The sequence below is a fragment of the Cuculus canorus genome, chromosome 4 (assembly GCF_017976375.1).
Source record: "Cuculus canorus isolate bCucCan1 chromosome 4, bCucCan1.pri, whole genome shotgun sequence".
NCBI lineage: Eukaryota > Metazoa > Chordata > Aves > Cuculiformes > Cuculidae > Cuculus > Cuculus canorus.
The window spans coordinates 10,974,218-10,984,327 of record NC_071404.1 but is presented as its reverse complement, the minus strand read 5'-3'; the positions used below and the strand labels follow the sequence as shown (position 1 = coordinate 10,984,327).

The following is a 10,110-nucleotide window of genomic DNA, read 5'->3' as shown; positions in this document are numbered from 1 at the left end:
GTTTTCATTTTAGTATTAAAGAATTGCAGGCAGCTCTTATAGTAGTACTACATTTGTAATTTAAGCAGTAACTTTTTAATTAGTCTATAGCATTGGGACGTTCTGATTCATATATTCAGTAGAGTAATGGAATCGAGTTTCAAGCAGGAATCCTTTGGTGAAGCTGTACATCCATTTATCTCTTCAGTAGGTTTTGTATTGAGCACAGCTCTGAAATTCTTAATAAACTAGGGTGGTTAACTAGAACTCCTCACTGATTTAAGTGGACAGTGAAATCCTTCACTCTCTTCCACGTATTTTACTGTGTGTATCTAATTACTGATAATGCCCAGCACAATTTTGGAAAACATCTGCTCTTCAAATAAATACATTAGGCACTTTTTTTTTTTAATATGTATATACTATATTTGTGAAGAAACATTGCAGTGAGACAAAGAGCATCACAGTTACTAAAGGTGACTGAGCTAGTTTCACTGTTCAGGTATTCACTGTAGCCTAACTATTTGGTAAGTTTGGCAACAATTGGGATGCATTGAAGAAAATTGCAATTTCTTGGAAATCTCTTAATGAAAATGAAAGCATCTTTCATAATAATGCTCCAGCTTCAGTCTAAAGAACAGACTATAAAAAACATCCTATAAAGAATGAACTAATGGCCATGGTTCGTTACAAAAGCATGCAAACAACCAACCCCAAAACCTCTTCCGTTTTCAAACACTGTTCTAGATCTGATCTCTTGTGTTTTGGCCAACAGGTAACGCAGCCCTGGTAATACTTACCTGCTGTTTAGGAAAAAAAAAATGCTGGCAGTAAATCTGATTTAACAGTTAGACCTGGTTGTTTCAGATTGGCTTAGAATGTCGTCTTTTTTCTGTGTTTTTGTTTGTTTTATTTTTCAAATGAGGCTGGTAATGGAAGCAGGACTGAAACTAGAAGGGGGCAGTTGACACGCTTAAGCTTTACATTTAAACTGATGACAAAACTACCTTTGTAAGGTAAGTCTTGCTCAAAGTTTACCTATGTATATGTTTCTTTTTAAAAGCACTTCATTTGAGGAAAACTGATTTTATTGATTCTCAGTGCAACTGCAGCAATGCAAGTAAGCTGTGACTATCACCAGTCCTTTTGGCTTGCAAAACCAGTTGTATTAAGTGTTACATTAAGCTGGATACCAAGTTCATGTGGGGAAGATACATGTGTCATAAAATTAGCAAAATTTCTATGTTTGAAATCCAGTTGTGTTTCTGAAAACAAATATATTTGCAGTTAGTCTTTCCAAAATCAGTACAGGCATCTTCTGAAACTTCAAAGGGTTCTCAGACAGTTAATAAGTTAACTCCTGTTTTATTGCCATTTAGCACAGTATGGATTTTTTTTTTTTCTCTGGTATTACCTTTAAAAACCAAAACCTTTTATATAGTTCAAGCCAAAAACTTAACGACTGAAGTAATGAAGAAGCAGCTAACTTTCTATTTCATAATATAAATGAGCACTTTCGGTTTGGAGTTTCAGTCCCAGTATATTTCTCCTTTGCACAAATATACTGTAAAAGAGTGTTATTGTTTATCTGACCTTGTTTTTCCAACAGCAATTATCTTCAGAGGATTTAGCCAGCAGGGCATTAGAATCACAGAGAGGCTGACAGCTGCGCTTTGATTCTGGGGCAGTGATTTTTGATACCACTTGCTGCTTGTTATCCCTCAGTAGGGTACATAAAAAATATAAGGGAGGGACACAACTGAGATTAGATAGGTTGTCAGTGTTTGAGAGAAAGGATGTTTTTTGGGACAAGAATGAGAAGGGATATATTAAAATGCTGATGAAAAAAGATAAAAGGACAGAGAAACTTCAGTTTATAAACTTGCATGACTGTGTTGGAATGCCAGATAGAAAGTAGTTGTGTTTGCAGTCATGCTGAGTGAAAATCACTGTGTGCATTTTTACAAATTTTACTGCCGATACTTAAAATCAGATTTAATATTATAAACCTGGGATCAATGGTGATGCTTAGCACCTAGTATTTTCCATGACTAAAAAGCAGGACTACCTAGTCATGCCTCAGCTGAATAATCAGTATGGTCCAATAGTTATACCAGTCGTGATGCTCAGTTGTAGTAGAAGGTGATAGGAGGGTCTGGGTAGCTGGACTCCAAAGGGCTTAGACAAGCTTAAGAGTCGTTCTCATGGAATTTCTTGAATACAAGAACATTGACATTCTCTTGTCTCTGTTGCTGTTAAAGGAATTGTTGTAACAGGCCTTTTGACCTGTTGTCAATTATGAATCAAAAAAAGGAAACTACTCTGTAACTATAGTCAAGGCATGAGATACAAAATAAGGAAAATGAGAATTTTGCCTTTAGTTCAGCTAACGGTTCAACTTAGCTGTCCACACCAGTTATCCCAGAGAACAGCTACCTTGAATATGAATACTGTGAACAATAGGGTGAGAATAATACTGTTCTGCTAGAAATCGCATAAATTGCAGTGATTGTGAAAGCATGATATGCTTCCTTGCCAGTGTGGTCTTTCGGTTGTCAGTTGAAAGCTGGCATGCAGTTTGATAACTTCTGCAAGGCATGACTGAGATTATCATCTGCCACGTGTAACCATATTCTGTGTTAAGCCATCACTTCTTGCCATCGGCTCTTGCTCTGCAAAGGAGCTGAGGCTGCGCCTGAGCTCAGTAGTTGGAGCTTCCTGTGAAGTAAATCAGAGCTCCTACAGCTTTGTTGGGCTGAGGCTCTTGTCTCCAGTACTGCAGCCTGTTCAGCCATAGGAATTGGTGGGGCTGCTTTCCTCTAGCATGCCCTCTGGGCACTTGAAAAAGATAAACAAAAGCTATGACATAAAACATTTGGCAGCTTTATCATAATGGCGTTAGTCATAATCTGAGACTGTGAGGCGCTATTTATTCAAGGAGCCAAAACCTTCCTGCAAGATGTGTTCCTTTTGGTCTCTGACGCGAGTTTGTCGCTTAAGCTTAAGAGGCACATTCTCTGTTTATGGGAGGGTGTGTAGGAGTTTAGCAGTCCCCTGGGACTGCAGTGTTAAGAAAGTTGTATGACATGATCATGTGTCTACTTCTCATCTTCCCCATTTTGCCACTTGTTCTAAGACAAAAGACTAACAAAGCTTTTCAGTCCTACATGCACTGCCTCTGCCATCTGGCATAGTTGAAATGACTGGTTATTTGTAAGAGGGTTTGGTTTTCTTCTTCAATAAATTGGGTTTGAACCATGCAATCTGAACACTGTCTGAGTATAAAATACTAAGAGGGCAACCCTGTATGGCATTAAATCCTTTAAAATACTAGTGTTTGGGTTAGTGCTATCGATCTTTAGCAACAGAGCAGTGAAGTAAATGCCAGAGCAGAAGAGAAGAGGCATTGAGTGAAAATACAGGACTGACATGAGGGAAAAAAAAAAAGGTAACCTTAATAAATGAAGTCTAAAAACCACTTCTAAGTTATTATCCATCATGCCTGCAAGGTTTTGGACTGGCCTTTCACTGGGATGGGGTGGGCAATGACCTATGTAGTTCTATGGTGCAGTGTGTTGCCATGCAGGGTTGTATGACATGGTTGACTGCACTAATGCTACTGCTCAGTGATCTAGGGAAGCTTCAGGCTGGTGCGTGGAACAACAGGAAGAGCTGGATTTGTTGTTTTTTTTTTTTTTAAATGCATCTGAATTCAGATGGTGCCTGGTTGGTTATGTACAATGACTCAGAACCAGAAGAATATACCTACATATATTTCCCAGACATTAAATGATGATTCATGCTTACACTGGGGCATCTCAAAGCAGAAGTTTGCTTCCAAGTCAGCAACAATCCTTGCGTAACTGTTTGGTTTTCAGACTATGTGCCGTTTCTACCAAATTCCTCTTCTCACACCAAACCGATAAAATGAAATGCTTAGGTAGACAAGAGAGTAGTAGCTCAGTAATTGATCGAACTGGAACAGCAATCCTGATGTTATGCTTCGGTAAGCTCCTCCGCATGTAATCAGTGGGGGAATCCATGACAGGTCACTGTTGAATAAAGGTCTTCATCTGCCTGTTAATAATGATAAATTCACAGCACTGCCAGGACTTGAAGGGAAGCAGAAGCCCTTTCAACACCTCTATCAATTTGCTTCAATCACTTTGTTAGCAATTGCTTATTTCTAAGATTATGGAGATGGATGTGCTCAGTCCACTTGTAACCACACACTCGCACTTTAAGGAGGCAGCTCGGACGCTGGGCATGGCTGAGCGAGGGAGCGATGCGGGATGGTGCTTTCAATATTGAATTATTTGTGTTCTCCATGCTGAACCCCTTACTGTTTAAAAGGAGCGGTTTGTTTCAGGAACAGAGAGATGACTTTTGCAACTACCTTTTTCCATTTGTCAGATACGAGGAAACTCATTTATGAAAGCCGCAGCCAACTGCTGCTGCAACTGAAGAGCACCCCTCTCCTCTTGGAATGAGCGTGTTTTCACTGCACAGACCCTCCACGCATGAAGGGACGGCTGTGTTCGAGGTACAGTACCCCGGCTACCCTACGGATTTCATTGAATCATAAAATGGTTTGGGTTGGAAGGGACCATAAAAGTCATCTAATTCCAACCCCCCTGCCATGAGCAAGGATACCTTCCACCAGACCAGGCTGCTCCACCCAGCAGGTTTGGAGACAGGTGTGCTCGGTCCACCCATAACCACACACTCGCGCTTCAAGGAGGCAGTTTGGACACCGGGCTTTGAGGGAGCAATGCGGGATGGTGCTTTTGATATCAAATTATTTGTGTTCTCCGTGCTAAACCCTTTAAAGAGAGCGGTTTGTTTTAGGAACAGAACTACGCCTTTTGCAACTACTTCTTTCTGTTTGTCAGATAGGAGGAAACTCATTTATCAAACCCGCAGGCCAAGAGCATCCCTCCCCCCGCGCAGACCCCGCGCTCCCGGCAGCGGCGACACCGCAGCCCTCCCGCGGATCCGCGGCGCCGACACGCCGCCCCCGCGCCTCCAGCCTCCCCGGGAGCCTCCGCCAACCCGGCCGGAACAGGAAGGCGGCCGGGAGGAGCCGCCGCGTCCCGGGGCTCCGGCAGCGGTAGGTGCGGCGGGGGCGGCGCGGGGTGCGGGTCCTGCATCGCCCAGCGCCCCTCCCAGGCATGCCTGGGGTCCATTGTTTGTCCTTTCCTTTTGTTCCTCTCCTCCCCCCACCCACCCCCTTTTTCCCCTCTCCCTTTTCTCCTTTCCTTTCCTTTCCTTTCCTTTCCTTTCCTTTCCTTTCCTTTCCTTTCCTTTCCTTTCCTTTCCTTTCCTTTCCTTTCCTTTCCTTTCCTTTCCTTTCCTTTCCTTTCCTTTCCTTTCCTTTCCTTTCCTTTCCTTTCCTTTCCTTTCCTTTCCTTTCCTTTCCTTTCCTTTCCTTTCCTTTCCTTTCCTTTCCTTTCCTTTCCTTTCCTTTCCTTTCCTTTCCTTTCCTTTCCTTTCCTTTCCTTTCCTTTCCTTTCCTTTCCTTTCCTTTCCTTTCCTTTCCTTCCCTTTCCTTTCTTTCCCTTCCCTTCCCTTCCCTTCCCTTCCCTTCCCTTCCCTTCCCTTCCCTTCCCTTCCCTTCCCTTCCCTTCCCTTCCCTTCCCTTCCCTTCCCTTCCCTTCCCTTCCCTTCCCTTCCCTTCCCTTCCCTTCCCTTCCCTTCCCTTCCCTTCCCTTCCCTTCCCTTCCCTTCCCTTCCCTTCCCTTCTTCCTTTCCTTCTTCCCTTTCTTATTTTTCCTTCTTCCCTTTCCTCCCTTTCTTTTTTTTCGCCTTTCCTATTTTTCCTTTCTTTTCCCCCCCCCTTTCCTATTTTTCCTTTCTTTTTTTTTTTCCTCTTTCCTATTTCTCCTTTCTTTCTGCTCCCCCCCCACCTCCCCAACTGAAACTCCTGCTCTTGACCCAAATCGGGGCTGTGTTAAGGAGTCAAAGGAGCCTTCCCAAGGCACAGCAGGTAAAGATGGATCCAGGAAATTTCAGAGGGAGGAAGGGGTGGTAAGAAAACAGCGGAAGGATGAAATTCATCCTGCTGTGGCTGGTGACAGATCTGTGCGTGAGGGCAGGGCCAGCTTCGTGGCTGCTCCTGTCCTCAGCATCAGACCCCGACCCTGCCCAGCGTCGAGCTCCATCCCTGCCCGGATCAAACCCCGATGCTGCCTGGGGTCAAACTCCCATCCCAGCCTGGCATCAAACCTCCAGCCCTGCCTGGCACTAACCCCCCAGCCCTGTCTCTGACATCAAACCCCCCAGCCCTGTCTCTGACATCAAACCCCCAGCTCTGCCTGGCATCAAACTCCATCCCTGCCCAGCATCAAACCCACATCCCAGCCTGGCACTGAACCCACATTCCTGCCTGGCATCAAACCCCCAGCCCTGCCCGGCATTGATCCCATCCTGGCATTGAATCCCATCTGAGCCTGGCACTGAACTGGCATCCTGACTGGCATCAAACCTCCATCCCTGCCTGCCATTGCCCCCCCATCCCTGCCTGCCGTTGCCCCCCCATCCCTTGGCCCTGCCATCCGCAGGTTGGGGGCTGAATAAATGAGGCCCGTCCAGCCCTAAGGGCATGACTGGGGAGAGCTGAGGCAGAGCTGAGTGTCAGTGACACTAAACTGAAGATCCTCCCCCCACTTCAAGCGTGTCTCACAGAAATCAAATGTCGTGGTCGAGGTGAAGTGTTCTGTTTTTGCTGACGGGATGCCAGGGCCCATAAACTGGTGGTTTCCTGCCTAGCAAAAAATATGGAGAGGTTTGAACAACAAAACTGATGGAGCACAAAGGCAGAGACATGTAGTACCCTGGGATATTGCGTAAGGGAAATTACTACCACGTAACCCAAAGTGGAGCTGAATGAAAGGTCAGTGCTGGCAACAGTAGGATCAAGCCACACGCCAACCGAAATGGCCACGAGGATAAGGTGTAAAGGATGCTACCCTCTGTAAAATAACCCTGGAATAAAGTTCAGCTTGATCGTTCAATTCAGTGGATGAATAAACAAATCGTGAGGAAAAACAAGATAAAATCTGCCACGATGAACCCATCACTCAGCTGTTGGCTGGATAGACCCAGGGCCGGGGAGGATTTATCTAAAGGAATGGTTATTTTGGCTCCAGATGCTCTTATATCATTTGGGTAAAAAAATAATGTTAAATATTTGGAACGGTGGTGAATTATAACTTTAAACGGAAAGATCCTGAACATAACCAAACTGCTCTGTTTGGTAGCAAATTTAAGAGCATTATGCCAAGAGTTTAATAAATGGATTGCAGGTGGCCGCCTTCCATGCTTACCTTGTGGTGTCTGAACTCTAATAATGCTTCCGTGCTAGTAAACTAGATCCACAGGTAAGGGAATATTGCAATAATATTTATTGTTGAGCTTAACAAAGCGTTATGGTCCTCAATTAGTGTAATGTGATGTTATATGCACAAGTGCCTTCTGTACATAAGGTGGGATGTCTTGTCTGCAATAGCATTTATATTAAGAATTGCTCAGTGTTTTCAGTCTTGACACATCAGAGTCAGTGGATATTTTGGTATTGACTGACTTTGTTGGACTAAGTTCTGTCTCCTTTTTTACTCTTTCAGTGCAGCAAATGTTCAGGATTTTTGCAGTAGGAAGGGGCAGCAAACATGATTGTTTTATGACTGGAGTTTTATGACTGGGATACACTGTAATGTTTTGCAAATGTGAAGTTTGGAATTTCGTGGTTCACGTATTCCTCCTTGATTTTGATATCTGTCAAAATTGAGGGTATTTTTTCGGACTGACTTCTTTATTTAAATACTGAACAGGGTACAGCCCGCATCCTTGTTTAGGTCTCTAAGATAGTTTTGGAGTATTATTAAAGAAAGTTGATAGTTCTGATATTGCTGACAAAGTAAAACACTGCCTAATTGTTTGATGCTCCAATTCGTATAACCTGTCAGTGGCTGTCATCTAGAAAACAAAATGAATTTTGAGTTTCAAGATTTTGTTGTATTGTTTCTCAAGTTGCTGTTAGTCTCCAGGATTTGTCTTGAAGACGGCATTCCTGCAGTAATTAGGTCTACCCCTTTTTCTTTTAATTGTTATTGCTTTAGGAATTTCTAGTGTACACTGAAGGCATAAGTAATCTTGAGAGCATAAATAATCTATTAGTTACTTGAATGTGGATATTCAAAACAGGAGTGCCTTTTCTTGTCTATTTTACTCTAATGCTGAGTTGAAAATGTTTAGGAAAGTTGTATTAGCATTACTCACATATTAACAAACAAAATGCTTCTTAGTTCTTTGTTTTGTTTGGCATGCTTCTATAACAGAGTCATCTTATTGCCCTTATAGCCTGTTCTTGCTGTGAGCAAAGTTGATGCTGAGCTAATAACGTATACTGGAGAGTTGAGATTCCAACTCATAGTTGGAGCCATAGTTTATATTTATTTTTGTGAACTCTGTAGAAAGTGAGAATTAATCAGAATGAAAGACCTGCAAAATGCTTCCTGTTGACTGACTATAAATGTAATTTTTTGGAAGCAGAGCACCTGGGAACATGGCCCTGCGAGAGAGAGAAAGCAGCAGCAGCTCCATCAATGACAAGCAAGAGCGGAACTGTAGCCGTGTTATTATAATTGTCTTCCTGGCACTCTTCATCGACTTGTTGGGATTTGCTCTCATCTTGCCACTGTTTCCTTCCATTCTTGATTACTACAGCCAGGCAGAGGTAAGCAACAGAAAAAGTCAGCCTGCTGAAAATTTTAGGTATGAGATCTTTGGGGAAGGTTGGGAGAAAAATGCCTTGCTGCAAGGCAAACCAGATAGCTGTAGGCAGAATAATAATATCCAGCACATGTAAATGGTGCATGGATTGTATTTGTTTATGAAGCTACATTAGACTCTTCCTTCTTGCTTTTTCATTAAAATGAGGGATTTGTTTTAGGGGAAAATTCAGGTAGTTCTTAGGGGGTAGTCGTTATAATTAGCAGTGCATTTGTGACAACACTGCTGTTGATGGTGAGACAGAGTAAACAACAATCGCTGATGGATCTGCAGACTGGGGTTTATCTAAAAACCTGACATAAGAGCTTTTACCCTACCTGAGCATTTCACACGCTCGATCCCATCCCCAATATGTAGATGTTCACTAGGTCTCAACTTCCATTCTGAGCAGGGAGCCAGCTGCTACTCTGGTAACACAGAGCAGAAAAGTTGTATTGGTTCCATGCTGTGCAGCTGCTCACAGTTACTGTTCTCAGATGTTGCTGGACAAGATGAAAACATCAGAGGAGAATTATTTTCACAGCCTGCACCTTTATCTCACAGCCCACTGCAGCTATAAGCTTTGTCTGTCTCACAATCTATCTCTAACCCTAACTATAGGTTCTGATCCCCAGTATCTTCCCCCACTTTCAGTATTTCCTGTAGCCAAGATCTTCACCTTCATTTTGGGGCCCCCTTCTTATTTTCATAACTTCTTCCTCTCTTCAGGAACCATTGTTTTTTGCATCACCACTTCTTTCTGGCCCTACACGCCTCTGGTTCTCGCTGTCTAAATACAGGGACAGAGAGCGTCTCATGTTGCTTTATTAATTTAAGGATTCAGGACATGCCATTCTTCCTAAATTCAGGTTTTAGCAGGCCTGATGGTTTAAAGAAGTTCAAGTTCAGACATTCCACCACCCAAACACATACACCCAGTTATCTGCTGCCTGTTAGCAATCACAATTTAAGCTATTTTTAGCCTATGACAACTGATCAGCCAGGCAGTTTTCCATGGAGGGAGGACGAAGGAAGGAATCATCTAACCTTATCTCTCATTCAGTAAGCTCTGTTCCTGTCTTTGAAAATGAAGCAGAAAAAGTGTCTTTCTGCTTCTATTTCCCGGGTATCTCTTTTGCAGGATGGCTTCTATTTGTCATTGCAACGTGGTGTGGACTGGTTTGCAGTGCTGGTTGGGATGCCTCCAGAGAGGAAATACAACAGTGTCTTGTTTGGAGGTATGGAAATTAAACAAACAAGGTGGCAGACAAAAAAAAATGTGTTGTTTTCAAGTTATTTGCAGTGTTGATGTGAGGAATAATGAGGAAAATTACAAGAAATACAAAAAGCATATTTGCTTGT

The 10,110-nt window shown here is 43.0% G+C and overlaps 1 protein-coding gene across 4 annotated transcripts in view; it reads left to right on the top strand.

Annotated features, from left to right (window-relative positions):
- The first annotated feature begins 15 nt into the window (after positions 1-15).
- Positions 16-10,110, top strand: part of MFSD10 (major facilitator superfamily domain containing 10) — a 28,775-nt gene continuing 18,680 nt past the window's right edge. Inside the window, exons 1-5 of one of the 4 annotated variants that reach the window (XM_054065677.1) lie at positions 16-995; positions 4,393-4,522; positions 4,872-5,089; positions 8,527-8,713; positions 9,890-9,986. In XM_054065677.1, the coding sequence (XP_053921652.1) occupies positions 4,466-4,522; positions 4,872-5,089; positions 8,527-8,713; positions 9,890-9,986 (559 nt within the window). In that variant the 5' untranslated portion in view covers positions 16-995; positions 4,393-4,465. Of the gene's footprint in view, positions 996-4,253; positions 4,523-4,871; positions 5,090-5,839; positions 5,966-8,526; positions 8,714-9,889; positions 9,987-10,110 lie in introns of those variants that run through there. The other 3 variants (XM_054065679.1, XM_054065678.1, XM_054065680.1) reach the window with 3 other exon arrangements.